Below are 15,257 nucleotides of genomic sequence, written 5' to 3'. Positions count from 1 at the left end.
GCCCAGAATTCTTAATCTCCAGGGAGTTGGTGTTCGTACCAGATGGAGCCAGGCTCCAGCCACAGCACAAAGGAGAGCAGCCCTCTCTAAGGGAGGGTGGCTTACAGAATGGGGAAACTACAGACTGGTCCTGAGAGAGAAGGAAATGAGGACCAGATCAGATCAGTCGCTGCAGCCTTATCCAAAATGCAGAGTTCTGGATAAGGTTTTCTGATATATATTATTTTGCAAACTTCTACCCAAAGAGAAACAAACCAGGAGACTCGATTGAATGCTCAGTTTTGATTTTATTCCACAAACAGTCACAGAGATCTCAGATATCCTGTAAAATATCATTTGTATTAATTACAATACAGCTGATCGAGAACAGGAGGCCTCATCCTTTATTGAACCTCACACGATAGGACATGTAGTAGCCGTTGTTGTACATGTAGAGCTTCTGGTCAGTGGGATTGTAGTGCAGGTTGGCAAATTCCTCCTGGAATTTCTGGAGGGGGATACTCATGTATTTCTCCTCTTTAGTGGCAGTGTCGTACGAGTAATAGATCTCCTCCGTCTTCAGACCCCCTGGCCTTGTGGCATACATGACTCCACACGCCATGAAAGCATTCCCTACTAGAGGCTTAAACGCATTAGTGGTCCACACACTCTCAATACCAAATGATTTCTCATCTATCTTGGCGATCTCAATGTTACCCTTGACCTCCTCTGTGGAATACATTACCCACAATCCTTTCTCATCGGCAGAGAAGTCCAGGTACTGTTTTGGGGAGTGAGTGTAAGTGAAGCTTTCGCTTGCTTTCGTCATTTGTTTGTGACTGAAAACTGAAGAGGTCAGATTCAGTTTGGACATTCTCAGTGGATTAGCAGCCTGGTAATATATGGTGTTGCCATGAACAATGTAATTATTACCGGTACCTTCGTACCCTTGTGGCAGACCATGGTGCGTGAAGGACGACCTCTGAAGGATTTTGTCATAGTTAGAATACAAGTAGAATTCATACACTGAGGGAGTGCTGTATGCACCATACCAGTGCATTGATTCAAAGCCTCGGACTGGTTTGGAGTCTTTTCCCCAGCCGCCATATTTGTAACCTGGGTTCAAGTGAGCATTAAGCTGGATAACTATGGGCTTGCTAACAGCAGTGATTCCTGTGTGGTTGCAATTACCTGGAAAGAAAAGTAAAAGGTGAGATGTTGATCAGTGTCACACACAGCTGTTGACCAGCTAGTCCATGTGACTGTCCAATAAACTCACCAATGTCAGGCTTAAAGAATGAATCTTCATCCTCTTGGCATTCTTTCAGCTTCCTCTGCAACTTAGCAAACTCAATGCGGATCACTTCCAGGTTGCTCTTGTCGTACGTCTCCAGCTGATTCACGATCAGGGTCATGTTGTGAATCTGATAGAAACAGACAAGGTTAGTGCACAATCAATAAAACAGCAGAAGAAGTTCCGCTGCAAACTGTCTTCACCTCGGAGTACAGACTGTCCAGCGTGGGCGAAGAGGTGTTGAGGGAGTCTATGAGCTGAGACACCAGGGACTCAAACTCTGTGATTTCCACTCTGAGCAGCTCAAAATCCAGTTTGATGTAATTGTCAGGGCTGCTCTCCATTAGGGCCACTCTGACTGTCAGGTCCAACAGTTCTCCTAAGAAGACATCAAGTTTGCCCCCATAGAGTAGAATCTGAGAGGCACAAACACAGTCATGCAGTTAGATTTAGAAAAAAATAAATAAAAGACAGCTTCAAATGTATTCTGTGTTAATTTTACACCAAAGAAAAAAGTGAATAATGTGAATACATATAGGAAATGTAATAATATTTTTTATGCAGTTGTGATGCATGCATTTATTACTGGAGAAAAGAGTTTGGTTTCTTTTAAATTTTTGACTTTGAAATGGTCGATATCAAAAAAAAAATTTGGTAACAATTTAGGAACGTACCTTTTAATGAATGTATTGTGTAATCTTGTGATTCAGTGGACTGTGTATATAACATATTATATATATTCACTGTATAAATGAAATTTTACAAAGCTTGTTCCAAAATTTCTAAAGATAAATGCAGAGGGTGTTTTCTGTTTCATTCTTACCTTATTCATCTGAATCTCCACCTCCAGCGTTAGATCAGTTGTTAATTGCTGCATGTGTTGTACTCGGTCTGCAGGGAAGGCGCTGTCAGGCAGGAACACACTGCAAACGCACTCCAGTCCATCACCAGAAATGGTCACATTCCCTGTCTCCCAGTCCTCCACTGGCTGAGAGCAAATTCAGTAATTCAGCTATTGTATGATACAAATTCACTATACTAAACATCATTTGAACTTACCAGCCAAGCCAATGCAAGACTCGGTAAGGCAAAGATCAGCAGTAAAGTCAAAGGCATTGTGTCTCTGCCGGTGGTGTGTCTGGCTGATTCAGAAGGGATAGCTATGGTCATCTCTTATTAGCACAGCTGATGCGTGCGACAGTCATTTCACAGCCTTTAGCGTCCATGAGATCAGTGCAGGTGTGCATACTATACATACTGTACATAGGCTATTACAGTTGTATAGTTTATGGCTGTATTCTTTTGTTTGCACTGTACATTCTGATAGAACTGTCACACCACTGAATCCTGAAAGTCACTGTATTGTGCATATTGCTGCATCGCTGGCAGCTGCATGTGCGCATCAAATTTCTCTGTGGAGAGATCGTGTTATTATGGTATGGTATTGTATCATATTGTAGCGTATTGTTTGTTGAAAATTTACTTCCTGCTGCAGTGTGCTATGTATTGTTTGCCAGATGCATTTGGTTATGTCCTCTCAAGAGTAGTCAAGTCAATTTTAAATACAAAGCACATTTAAAAGCAACAAATCAGCAATGAGAAAACTCATGTAATTGCACTGTCTGCACAGAGGATTTCATTACAATATACCAGGCTTCTTCAATGCTTTGTGGGCCAATAACCCCCAAACTGATGGAGAAACTGAGTAAGGACTATATTTGTTCTATATTATACTCAGCCTTGTGCTATTTATGAAAATACGTTATTATTATCATTTTATGTTATATTATTATTTATTTTTATTTCAAACATGTGCAACAGTAGGGTGGTGACTGAAAGATACATCTTCTGCCTCCATTTATCCCTTTACTGAAATATGTTGGATTTATGTTAATGTGTATTTAAAGAAATTTCAATTTGTGGAGGAAAATGAAAAAATATATAAAAAAAATGTCTAATAAACGAAAGATTTTGCGACCCCCCTGCAGTACCTCCACGGACCCCCTATTGAAGACCTATGCAATATACGGTATCGGCTGAATGTCCATTTTGTCTTCAATCAAAACACAAAGACCCCTAAAACCCTCTGGAGAAGTACCAGTAATAGATAATAGATGGAAAGATGTTTGGACTATTTACAGTGTAAATTCCAATATCTATTGAGTCCCAATAATTTGAAGCAGATATAAGGTATATTGTTAAATCATATATTTATTTCTTAAAAGCTATTTTGTTTTAACTTTTATTTATTTTATATTTAACTCTTATTGCATGCCATAATTGTGCTCTCTTTGATTATATGGAAATATATAATAACACCAGACACGTAACTTTTATCTATCAGTAATTTCTAATTGTATTATTTCCAAAAAGAAGACATTTCACATTATTTGAATGCTTCAGTTTGATTTTATTCAAGAAAAGACAGTAAAAAGACTATGCATTACATAACATAGCTTCATATGGCTTCAGTGACAACAAAGAGAATACAGATCAATCGCATCAATCACAAATACGATAGATCCTAGAAGATTAAATCATTCATCGTTAAATTTCACACTATATGTCACATAATAGCCATTGTTGTACATGTAGAGCTTCTGATCAGTGGGATTGTAGTCCAGGTTGGTGTACTTCTCTTGGAACTTCTGGAAGCGGATGTTGAGGTGTTTCCCCTGCCCCGTCTTGGTGTCAAATCCATAGAAGATCTCCTCAGTGTTGAGATCCACTGACCTGGTGGCGTACATGACTCCACAGGCCATGAAAGCATTGCCCGCTAACTGCTTGAACACAGCAGTGTTCCACTGATCTACAATGCCAAATGATTTCTCATCTATTTTAGCAAGGACAATTTTGCCTTTGCTCTCTTCTGAGGCATACATTACCCACAATCCACTTTCATCAGCTGCAAAGTCCAGGTTCTGGTTGTCTGAGTAACTGTACGAGAACCTTTGACTAGCAGCTGGGATCACTCTTGACTCAAATGCAGCGCTGGTCAGATTCAGTTTGGTCATGCTGAAGGGTGTGTTGTGCTGGTAATAAATTGTGTTACTGTGTACAATGTAATTGTTACCGGTACCTTCCCACCCACTTGGTATATCATGGTGTTTGAATGCAGACCTCAGAAGGAGCTTTTCATAGTCAGAGTACAAGTAGAAGTCATGCACGGCGGGGCCGGTGTATGCACCGTAGAAGTACATAGACTCAAGACCCCGAAGAGGTTTGGAGTCTTTGCCCCACCCTCCATATTGGTAGCCTGCATTCAAATGAGCGTTCAGTTGCACCACCATTGGTTTGCTGAGTCTCATGATGCCTGTGTGATTGCAGTTGCCTGGAAAGAAACAAAACATGATGGAAATGATTGGCAGTGTCTAAGGTGTTCTGTATTTTCCAGCCTCTTAGGTTGATTGTCTTACCAATATCTGGCTTGATGAACTCCTGATCCTTCTGACATTCTTCCAGCTTCTTCTGCAGCTTAGCAAACTCAATGCGGATCACATCCAGGTTGCTCTTGTCAAAAGTCTCGAGTTGGTTCACAACAAGAGTCATGTTGTGGATCTACGAACAAAAGCGTACATTGAAATCCAGAAATGCAACAAAGAAGGGAAGAGTGATGTTATTTGCAGTATGGTTGGTGACGGGCTTTTCACCTCAGCATACAGACTGTCGAAAACGGGTGAGGTGGAGTTGAGGGAACCTTTGAGCTGAGACACGAGAGCCTTAAACTCTTCAAGCTCAACCCTGACCAATTCAAAGTCAAGTTTGATGTACTTGTCTGGGTTGCTCTCCAGCATGGCCACTCTAACCGTCAGGTCCGACAGATCAGTTAGATAGACCTCCAGCTTACCCCCATAGCTCACCATCTGAAAGAATGAAACAGCAGGCATTAGTATAATGATGTCTCAGCAAATGTTTTCAGATCATGATTGAGACCTACTGCACCTTGTTCGTTTGGATTTTCACTTCCAGGATTAGGTCCTTGCTGGTTTGTTGCATGATCTGAACGCGGTCAGCAGGGAAGTTGGTGTCGGGCGTATACACATGACAAACACACTGACCAGACTCACCCACTGACACAGTCACATTTCCAGACTCCCAATCCTCCACTGGCTAATAATAATCATAAAAAAGAGAGTTAATTTTAATAGATGATCAGTTTGTCTGCATAGTTCAAGATAGAAGACAGGAGTCACTTACAATCCAGGCTGAAGCAGGACTGAGGGTGGGTATGAGCAGCAGCAGCAGAGTTGGCAGCATTTTGTCTATCTTCACCTCTCAATTGTCTCCGTTGGTGGCTTGATCAGAGGGCTTTTAAAGACAACTCTTATCAGCTCCTCACCTTCTGATGTTGCACATTTATTATGAGCTCAACGCATGAGCAGATGTTAGTTCACAAGTCAAGACAGGATCCTTATTTGCTCACAATAAGCACAGAAGAATTATCGCTTGAAGTTTGATGTGAACGAGGTGTGGGTGAGAAACAAGCCATATGCAGTTGTTATGCACCTTATATGCGCCTTATGTTAATATTTATGGACTGATAGTTTAGTCTCGCAAGTGTTATATTGTAGGAAGAAGTCATTAAAACTGCAAATAGTTGCTTTACATCGCCATATGCTCGAAAGAGCTATAAGTCAAGCTATGAGTGTATATTTGCACTTGTTGCTCTACTATCCCTACTTTTTCAAAACTAAACTGTAATGGACAGTGTGCAGTTCATCTGGAATAGCTATAATCCCGTGATTGTGACTGAATGAAATGTAGGTGATCTTAATTCAACATGTCAAAATGCATCAATCAGGCACAACATTATGACCACGCAGGTATGAACACAAATTAACACGTTGCTGTTTTTCATGTTTTTTGAGTTGTATCGGATGGGGGTGCCTGGCCTGGTCTATGCGGGTGGTACATCTAAGTAGCATCTACATTAATGTCAGGTCCACAAGTTTCCCAGCAGAACACTGAATTGTCACAAGATGATCAATAAAAAATAATAGGTGGCATTATAAGCATGACAATGCTGTCACTTTTTAATACTGTGAGCCTGACAGGGTATCACACCCCACCTACAGCTGTGTTGATTATGTACGAACACACCCATGCCTCAAACTGAACCTCTGATAGTACATGAGAAACACACACATTAACAAAACTCTGACGCACATATCGTGGGATTTGTAGAGTCTGCTTTATGAACAGAGTATTGTCTGTGAAAGCTCTCCAGTTATTGCATACCTCTATACCATATACATAGGTAGGTGATAAATAAACAGACACAACAACGAATCTATAATAATTGAGTGGAGATAGAGGACACATCCATGCAGGGCAGTATAAAAACAAATTAAACTGTCAGTGGTGGAACATGCTTTATTTAAGAGTTATGGCACATTTTAGATTTTAAACTTGCCAAATAGCAATCTCCAACATCAACACCAAAATAATCACCCCTTCAACTTGATGAAAGTCAGTGCCTGACCAGACCCAACGGCTTTGACTCGAGATATTTTAACTTTTTTTATTTTTGTTATTTTGATCTTAATACACATTTTTATGTTAGAAAATCCAAAAATCATCCAGAGAGCAAAACCAAAATTCACTGATTTGTCATTGAAGTCTGAATATCTGAAATCCGTGTGCAGTAAGGACCTTGTGCTTTTAGGCAACAATTTATTTTTAATTTTATTTTTATTGTATTTTTAATTTGAGGGCATTTACAACTAAATTGTATCAAAGGAGTAGGTATTGCAACCGTATATGCAGTCCCAGTTCAGACAGTTCATCCTAATCAAAGTTAAATGTTCATTTTTAATAGTTTTAAGTCTTGGACCCATATCCAATACTAGTCTTTGCTTCATTTGACTGAGTCTGAGCAGACGGAATATACCTATGTACACTTTCAAATTCACACACCGTCGGCCCAGTTCCTTTGGAAGCAAGGCATGGTCATACATCACACTACCTCCACAGTGTTTCACAGGCTCATGAGCCGTTGTCCATAAATTTTCATTATGGTACAAGTGGGTCTTTGTTCCATCTGCTTAAATAATAATGAAATAATGAATAATGAAAGGACGGTGCTTAAAAATGCTGAAGTGGAATCAATGCTGCTCTTTTGCATATACAGTGATGGAACCCAATGTTTTTGGGTCAATTACATAAGAAAGGTTTTAAAGAGGATTTCTTTGTTACACTCTACATACAGAGGCATTTCTACTTATGTTGAGTGACTTATTGATGTACTCATACCCCTTTTCTACAGTGAGTAGAAACGAAAACACACATGATACCTTTGTAATGCTTAAAATCATTTATTAATCATCAAGGAGAAGGAAAAAGGGAGATAGACAATGATTGTTTCATTTGTAAGGTATAATATTTCACTAAATCACAGAAAATGATTTAGCTCACAAGATAAGGAGGCTGCATTGTGGCTTCAGTTGTGTGGTTAAACCACAGATGGTAGCTAACATAGTAGCCATCATTGTACATGTAGAGCTTCTGGTCAGTTGGATTGTAGTCCAGGCTGGAGAACTTCTCCTGGAACCTCTCAAAGAGAACACTCATGTAGCTCTCCTCTTTGGTTTTGGTGTCATACTTGTAAAATATCTCTTCGGTCTGGATATCAATTGTCCTGACTGCATACAGAACACCACACACCATGAAAGCATTGCTCAGGCTTGGTTTGTAAACACTAGTCACATACTCCTCCTCTATTCCAAAAGAAGCCTCATTTATTTTAGCAATGATCAACCGACCGCTAGACTCCTCTGTGGCATAGGTCACCCACAAACCAGTTTCATCAGCACTTAAGTCAAAGTTCTGATTGGGGGAACCAGTGTAAGAAAACCTGGGGCTGGCTCCAGGGATCACCCTGTTCTGATAATTCATGGTGGTGAAATTCAGCTTGGCCACCGCAAATGGACTGTTTATCTGATAGTAGAGAGTATTATCACGAATGACAAAATTGTTCCCTGTACCAATCCAGCCGCTATGTATGTTGTGATGTTGGAAGTGGTTTCTCAAGATGAGGTTCTTGTAGTCAATGTAAAACCTAATGTCAACAATTGAAGCACTAGAGTAGCCAGAGTACCAGTACATAGACTCTCTGTCTGGAATGGGCTTCGAATCTTTCCCCCAGCCTCCGTATTTGAAGCCAGAGTTTAGTTGAGCATTCAGCTGGCTTACAATGGGTTTGCTGACCTTGATGATACCAGTGTGAGCACAAGAGCCTGCGCAGAGAGACAAATATTAGTTGAATGAGTCCAAATGGGAAATAAAGTTTACATATAAATGTGAATAGCTTACCAATGTCAGGGTTGAAAAGCTCCTGGTGGCGCCTCTCGCATTCCTCCAGTTCCAGCTGCACCTTGATGTACTCTCGGCGGGTCTTCAGGACCACGCTCTTGTCGTAGCTAATCTCCAGTCTCGTCAAGGTCTCCTCCATGGCTGTGATCTGAAATATGACACAATTTTTAAGCCTTAGATCAACACTGCATCTATTGCTGCGGTAACCTCCCACATATCTGCAGTCAAGGACATACCTGTACATGCAGGGACTCAAAGACAGTGGTGGAGCTTTTGATGGAGAGCTGCAGTTCTTTAATCAGGGCCTCCATTTGCTTAATCTCCACCTTTTTGTCCTCAAAGTCGGCATCATTGTAATCATCTGGGTTCTTTTCCATTATATTAATTTCAGCTGACAATTTCATGATCTTTTCGGCATATGATGTCAACTTGATTTCATAGTCTTCCAGCTGGAATTGTGTAAAGAAAAAGGAACTTAAGTTATGTGGCCACATAATTTAATATATGTATTTTGTTTCATTTGTAAATGGTTCTAAGATCTGAATACCTTGCCCATCTCCAGCTCCACCTTGTGTGAGATCTCCACAGCTGTCTGCTCTACCACCACCAAATCTTTTACAGGAAAGGTTGTACTGGGCAGGAAGGCATCACAGGTACACATGTCCCCTCCTGTCCCATTCCTTGCACTGCCCTTGCTCCATAGGCCAACACGCTGGGGTTGGGGGAAGAAAAGGAGTCAGATGAACAGATATCATCTTACCTGTAACATGAGTATATCTTCGAAGATGAATTGGTTGCATCTAAGTCATGCCATACATACCCCCCAGGCCATTGCGGAGCTCAGCAGCGCTAAGAAATACAGAGTGCCGATCATTCTGGTGCTGTCAGAGTGGTTATGACTGAGATACCTGGACATCCACAACTTATATATCCTGTGTCAGTATAATGCCGCATGCACACCTGTCCATGTTCGCACCATTGTTAGCCAAAGCAACATGTCAAGATATACATACTGTTATCTTAAGCAAACAAAACCCAGAAACTTTGAATCTTTGTTTGAATTCATCCATAAGTAGCTGGGCATAAACCAGTATCTGAGGTCTGGCAAATTTCCCAGGAAAAGCTTGACCTCTGACCAGGAGTTGGCTGAATTGCTTAATAGATTTAAGAGCTGGGATGAATTGTACACAACTTTTATTTATTTTATTTATTTATTTTTCATTTTTTGAGATAAGACAGACACAAGACAAAAATGAAAATACTTCTTTAACTGTGTATGACAAAGAAACCAGGTAAAAAGACACAAGATAAGTTCACATCATGTGACAGTTTGTGTCGGATCCTTTGAGCCTTTATCTGCATGTTTCTTTGGTTTCTTTTTCTTCACTTTCTTGCTTTTGACTTTACCCTATGGCTGCTTGGCATTAAGCGCAGGCCTGGACCTGGTCAGGCTGCTAGAACTCGGGCTCAGCTTACTGTGGTCCATTTCTGGATCGGAGCGAATGCCCTGAGCAGAGATGGACTTGTCTGGAGCAGAGCGAGGGGAGTCAGCCAGCAGGTTGGGTTGGGAGTAGGAGTGCATTGCTGGGGAACTGGTGGGACGGTAAGGTGTGGTACCCCCTAACATTGGCAGGTGGACATTGATTAGTGACAGAGTAGCAACTGCCATTAGACATGACAATGTGGTGCCAGGAGCTGAGAGGGGTGGCAGAAAAGTGCTGGGGGCCACTTGAGTCCTCTTTGGTGGCTCCTGGAGATATGACCATGGAGCTGTGAGGTGTAACTGCCTCCACAGCATTCTGGAAGGTTTTAAGGATGCGGCCACTCTTCTGCTTCTCTTTTTTCTGATGGAATTAAAACTTCTTCAGCTGGCAGCAGTGATCTCTCATCATTTGTTTTCTTGTATCCGCCAGTCCCCTCCACAGAAGCATCAGATAAGCCTAATAAACTGCTTTATTGAACACTTTTGCGGTTTTGAGGGCATAATTTAGGGTAAAGATCTGAACAAATTGCTAGTGTTATGCTAGTTTTAAGATAAGACCAGGGATTGTAAAAACACAAAGTAACATGTTCCAGAGATAAAGACATCATATCTCTGCTCTCTAAAGCAATTTAGATGGCCAGTTTGTGAGAATTATCAGACTGTACAGGGAAAATGCTCAGCTGTAGTCCACCATTCCTGTCCTGTCACGATCAAGCCTCTGAATCAGCTCCTCAATCTGGTATCGATCCAACGGAATGCTAGATTGCTAACATAGTTTCACACAAAAAGAAGAAAAAGAATCAGTTCATTGTCCCTTTTATATTTTTCATGAGTGGTTGCAGGGGATGTTTCTCGATCTATCATTGACATTCAGTTGTGGTGTACTTCCTGGAAAGTTTGTGCTGTTCTATATATCAATATAACAGGAAACCTGAACAGCTCTTCTGAAGTCAGCAACAGGGACTTGCATGGTGCAGTCATTCTCTATGTTCCCAAAGAAGTTCCACACAAACGTTGGTAGAAAAAGTTTAGACAATTTATTCGGAAAAGGAATCGTGAATATATGTAATTTTTAATAAATTAATGAGTGAACATTTGGATGCAACTGGTCATCTTTTTGGTCAACCTGGATGACTTTCATTGGATCAATGCGTTTCAGTGGCTTCTGAGCAATAAAGCCTTGTACTCCTCCATATTGTACATCCAGACCAGGATGCTCCTGACATGTGACCTCCAAGAAATGCACAAAGTTCTCATTTACAAGCACATTCTGTTAAGAAGAAAGACAACATACATATTACAGATGAATGGAGTGCAGTGTTTAACTCGTAATACTGTTTTTTAGCAAATAACAGGTCATGGTACAATCACTCACACATATGTTGATCTCGTCTAAGGCAGTTCTAGGTGTGTTCTTCACCACATTGACTAGAGCAAGAGCTCCCTCTACTGTTAAAGAGTTGTAAGCCAGCTTCAAGGGTAAAGCAGTAAAACATCATTTCAAAAACCTCTCAGGCCATACTGGTGATTTATGTTACAGTAATACAAACATATCCACCCACCAGCAGGACTCTGAGCGTGTCATTGAACTCAAGACCCCTGCACAGCATGCTGATGCCCTCACTGGTTAGGCGGTTATTGTTGAGGTTGAGGTACACCAGAGTGTTGTTGAATTTTAGGGCCTCTCCCATGGCCAGGGCTCCTTTATTCCCAAAACTATTCCAAGACAAGTCGAGATGTTTTAACATCATATTCACCTAAGCGTGGAGATAGTGATGGGGCGCTGTGTACAACATCTGTGATCGAATTGCATTAATTTAACAGCCAAACCTTCAGTCCAGCAGAAAAAGCCACAGCTCCTTTCATTCTGAGATGATTCCAGCTGAGGTCCAGCGCCTCAAGACCTTCATTGTTTGATGTAACAAAAAAAGACAAGGCCCTCGTGTCCACATAATATATATATGACATAACATTCAGTGATATTAAAAACTAGTAAATTCCCTCTGGGAAATTTTGAAAGGGCCATGGGGGCTACTGCCGGTCAACATGGGACTTAGCACACCTGCATTTAGTACAATTAGCTGTGTGTGCTGGTGTGTGTTGTTGTAACATAAATGCATGGGAGACAGGGATCAGCAGCAGAGACATCAGAGGAGCCCCTGATTAATGAATTGGACCACCTAGGGTTGCCTCGGATTGTCGTGGCAACCCAAGGTGGTCGTCAGTGATGACAGAACCCTGCTGAGTCGGGACACAGAGAGACGTGGATGAATAGGCTGATTTTCTGTGGGCGTCGTAAGACCTTCCTGAAGACTTTGATATATTTTTTTGTCTTTCTATAGTAAATATTTTGGAGACACGTGCGAGTTAAAAACAAGGGTCCCTTCTCCTTCTTTGCAAAATCTTTGCATTACAGTCAATGGAGAAGAGACAGGGGCTCTCAGTTTAAATTCTGTACGTCTAACTGCTTTGCTGAGCACATTGTGAGAGTCAGAACAAGTTTGTTTACAACTGTGGAAAAAATCGTGTGTCTAGTAAATTGTGGCCAGGACGAGCGTGGAAAGAGAAAACTTTCAAGCAATTTCACATGTGCTCTCTCACTCTGAGTAGTGACATCACACACTGTAGAATGAATTTCGACAGAAATTTTCATGGTCATTGAACAGTGATTGATCAAAAACTATAAGAGCTATCAAAACAAGGATTAATACACCAATACACAAGGCTTGTGTCTACATTTGAAAGTTTAAATTAAGTCTCTAGGTCACTCTCTAACTCACTGACATAATATCGTAGCAGCTTGACCATGTATGGCACACCTTAAGGAATGATAGTTAGCTGGTCCCTGCTCTCCCAGCTTAATTTGACCTGACTCTGCAAGAACGCATATAATGAATAAATCCTGCTAAATGTGTGCGTTAATATAAAACTTTGCCAGACCAGTGTATGCCACACTGTAGACACACTGATTTGACACTGAACAGAAGGCCATTTTAACTCTTTTCCATTCAAAAGGGGCCATGTTCATGTTTTGCTGCTTACTATTGACAAATCCCATTCAGAGTGACTGTCCTGATATAATAATTACTGGATTTGTTTTATGTCCCTGTGAATGGAGGGATCACCCTGCCCAGAATTCTTGATCTCCAGGGAGTTGGTGTTCGTACCAGATGGAGCCAGGCTCCAGCCACAGCACAAAGGAGAGCCGCCCTCTCTAAGGGAGGGTGGCTTACAGAAGGGGGAAACTACAGACTGGTCCTGAGAGAGAAGGAAACGAGGACCAGATCAGATCAGCCGCTGCAGCCTTATCATTTGTAATAATTACAATACAACAGATCAAGAACAGGAGGCCTCATCCTTTATTGAACCTCACATGATAGGACATGTAGTAGCCGTCAGTGTACATGTAGAGCTTCTGGTCAGTGGGTTTGTAGTGCAGGTTGGCAAATTCCTCCTGGAATTTCTGGAGGGGGATACTCAAGTATTTCTCCATTTTTGTGGCAGTGTCGTACAAGTAATAGATCTCCTCTGTCTTCAGACCCCCTGGCCTTGTGGCATACATGACTCCACACGCCATGAAACCTTCGTACCCTTGTGGCAGACCATGGTGCGTGAAGGACGACGTCTGAAGGATTTTGTCATAGTTAGAATACAAGTAGAATTCATACACTGAGGGAGTGCTGTATGCACCATACCAGTGCATTGATTCAAAGCCTCGGACTGGTTTGGAGTCTTTACCCCAGCCCCCATATTTGTAACCTGGGTTCAAGTGAGCATTTAGTTGGATAACTATGGGCTTGCTAACAGCAGTGATTCCTGTGTGGTTGCAATTACCTGGAAAGAAAAGTAAAAGGTGAGATGTTGATTAGTGTCACACACAGGTGTTGACCAGGTAGTCCATATGACTGTCCAATAAACTCACCAATGTCAGGCTTAATTAATGAATCTTTATCCTCCTGGCATTCTTTCAGCTTCCTCTGCAACTTAGCAAATTCAATGCGGATCACTTCCAGGTTGCTCTTGTCGTACGTCTCCAGCTGATTCACAATCAGGGTCATGTTGTGAATCTGATAGAAACAGACAAGGTTAGTGCACAATCAATAAAACAGCAGAAGAAGTTCCGCTGCAAACTATCTTCACCTCGGAGTACAGACTGTCCAGCATGGGCGAAGAGGTGTTGAGGGAGTCTCTGAGCTGAGACACCAGGGACTCAAACTCTGTGATTTCCAATCTGAGCAGCTGAAAATCCAGTTTGATGTAATTGTCAGGGCTGCTCTCCATTAGGGCCACTCTGACTGTCAGGTCCAACAGTTCTCCTAAGAAGACATCAAGTTTGCCCCCATAGTGTAGAATCTGAGAGGCACAAACACAGTCATGCAGTTCGGTGTAGAAAAAAATAAACAAATAAATAAAAGAAAGAAAAAATAAAAGACAGCTTCAAATGTATTCTGTGTTAATTTTACACCAAAGAATAATGTGAATACTTATAGGAAATGTATTGTGTAATCTTGTGATTCAGTGGACTGTGTATAGCAATGAATAACATATTATATATCTTCACTGCATAAATGGGATTTTACAAAGCTTGTTCCAAAATTTATAAAGATAAATGCAGAGGGTTATTCCTGCATATGTTGTACTCGGTCTGCAGGGAAGGCGCTGTCAGGCAGGAACACACTGCAAACGCACTCCAATCCATCAACAGAAATGGTCACATTCCCTGTTTTCCAGTCCTCCACTGCCTGAGAGTAAATTCCGTCATTCAGCTATTGTATAATACAAATTCACTATACTAAACATCATTTGAACTTATCAGCCAAGCCAATGCAGGACTTGGTAAGGCAAAGATCAGCAGTAAAGTCAAAGACATTGTGTCTCTGCCCGTAGTGTGTCTGGCTGATTCAGAAGGGATAGCTATGGTCATCTCTTATTAGCACAGCTGATGCATGGGACAGTCATTTCACAGCCTTTAGCGTCCATGACATCAGTGCAGGTGTGCATACTATACATACTGTACATAGGCTATTACAGTTGTATAGTTTATGGCTGTATTCTTTTGTTTGCACTGTACATTCTGATGTAGTATATGGTCCTCCCCTTTTTCTCTTACCATCTCTTTTCTGTTTTTGGGATGTGTACAAAGTCATGTCATGTACCAGTTATCAGCTCGTAAAACCATTAGACGTAAGG

At 41.3% G+C, this 15,257-nt stretch overlaps 4 protein-coding genes and 1 pseudogene across 4 annotated transcripts; all 5 read right to left on the bottom strand.

Annotated features, from left to right (window-relative positions):
• Positions 1 to 273: 273 nt before the first annotated feature.
• On the bottom strand, positions 274 to 2,473 carry LOC125024178 (olfactomedin-4-like). Its single transcript, XM_047611894.1, has 5 exons — positions 2,333 to 2,473; positions 2,097 to 2,261; positions 1,477 to 1,689; positions 1,259 to 1,403; positions 274 to 1,170 (listed from the first exon to the last, which is right to left on the bottom strand). The coding sequence occupies exons 1-5, from the start codon at positions 2,441 to 2,443 to the stop codon at positions 377 to 379; spliced, it is 1,428 nt and encodes a 475-aa protein (XP_047467850.1). The 5' UTR covers positions 2,444 to 2,473; the 3' UTR covers positions 274 to 376.
• A 1,189-nt stretch (positions 2,474 to 3,662) lies between these two features.
• On the bottom strand, positions 3,663 to 5,621 carry LOC125024181 (olfactomedin-4-like). The gene is made up of 5 exons (XM_047611902.1): positions 5,471 to 5,621; positions 5,216 to 5,383; positions 4,924 to 5,136; positions 4,690 to 4,831; positions 3,663 to 4,604 (listed from the first exon to the last, which is right to left on the bottom strand). Exons 1-5 carry the CDS (start codon positions 5,528 to 5,530, stop codon positions 3,811 to 3,813), a joined length of 1,377 nt encoding a protein of 458 aa, XP_047467858.1. The 5' UTR covers positions 5,531 to 5,621; the 3' UTR covers positions 3,663 to 3,810.
• Positions 5,622 to 7,571: 1,950 nt separating this feature from the next.
• Positions 7,572 to 9,536, bottom strand: LOC125024177 (olfactomedin-4-like). Its single transcript, XM_047611893.1, has 5 exons — positions 9,405 to 9,536; positions 9,132 to 9,296; positions 8,821 to 9,033; positions 8,585 to 8,732; positions 7,572 to 8,508 (listed from the first exon to the last, which is right to left on the bottom strand). Exons 1-5 carry the CDS (start codon positions 9,498 to 9,500, stop codon positions 7,679 to 7,681), a joined length of 1,452 nt encoding a protein of 483 aa, XP_047467849.1. The 5' UTR covers positions 9,501 to 9,536; the 3' UTR covers positions 7,572 to 7,678.
• A 268-nt stretch (positions 9,537 to 9,804) lies between these two features.
• On the bottom strand, positions 9,805 to 12,035 carry LOC125023799 (annotated as a pseudogene).
• Positions 12,036 to 13,151: 1,116 nt separating this feature from the next.
• Positions 13,152 to 15,042, bottom strand: LOC125023798 (olfactomedin-4-like). Its single transcript, XM_047611310.1, is given in 6 exon segments — positions 13,152 to 13,325; positions 13,441 to 13,901; positions 13,990 to 14,134; positions 14,208 to 14,420; positions 14,648 to 14,805; positions 14,877 to 15,042. Coding segments are annotated over 6 exon segments (1,266 nt in total). The 5' UTR covers positions 14,992 to 15,042.
• Positions 15,043 to 15,257: the final 215 nt, after the last annotated feature.

This window comes from Mugil cephalus, chromosome 17 (genome assembly GCF_022458985.1).
Source record: "Mugil cephalus isolate CIBA_MC_2020 chromosome 17, CIBA_Mcephalus_1.1, whole genome shotgun sequence".
Classification (NCBI taxonomy): Eukaryota; Metazoa; Chordata; class Actinopteri; order Mugiliformes; family Mugilidae; genus Mugil; species Mugil cephalus.
This window is presented reverse-complemented; position numbering and strand designations above follow the sequence as displayed.

Coding starts and splice junctions, on each gene's coding strand:
- LOC125024178 (XM_047611894.1), bottom strand. CDS start 2,443: ATGACCATAGCTATCCCTTCTGAATCAGCCAGACACACCACCGGCAGA. Junction 1,404..1,476: donor TGGACAGTCTGTACTCCGAG/GTGAAGACAGTT, acceptor TGTTTCTATCAG/ATTCACAACATGACCCTGAT. Junction 1,171..1,258: donor ATTCTTTAAGCCTGACATTG/GTGAGTTTATTG, acceptor TTTTCTTTCCAG/GTAATTGCAACCACACAGGA.
- LOC125024181 (XM_047611902.1), bottom strand. CDS start 5,530: ATGCTGCCAACTCTGCTGCTGCTGCTCATACCCACCCTCAGTCCTGCT. Junction 5,384..5,470: donor GTCCTGCTTCAGCCTGGATT/GTAAGTGACTCC, acceptor GATTATTATTAG/CCAGTGGAGGATTGGGAGTC. Junction 5,137..5,215: donor TGAAAATCCAAACGAACAAG/GTGCAGTAGGTC, acceptor TCATTCTTTCAG/ATGGTGAGCTATGGGGGTAA.
- LOC125024177 (XM_047611893.1), bottom strand. CDS start 9,500: ATGTCCAGGTATCTCAGTCATAACCACTCTGACAGCACCAGAATGATC. Junction 9,297..9,404: donor GCTCCGCAATGGCCTGGGGG/GTATGTATGGCA, acceptor CCCCAACCCCAG/CGTGTTGGCCTATGGAGCAA. Junction 8,733..8,820: donor TTGAGTCCCTGCATGTACAG/GTATGTCCTTGA, acceptor GTCATATTTCAG/ATCACAGCCATGGAGGAGAC.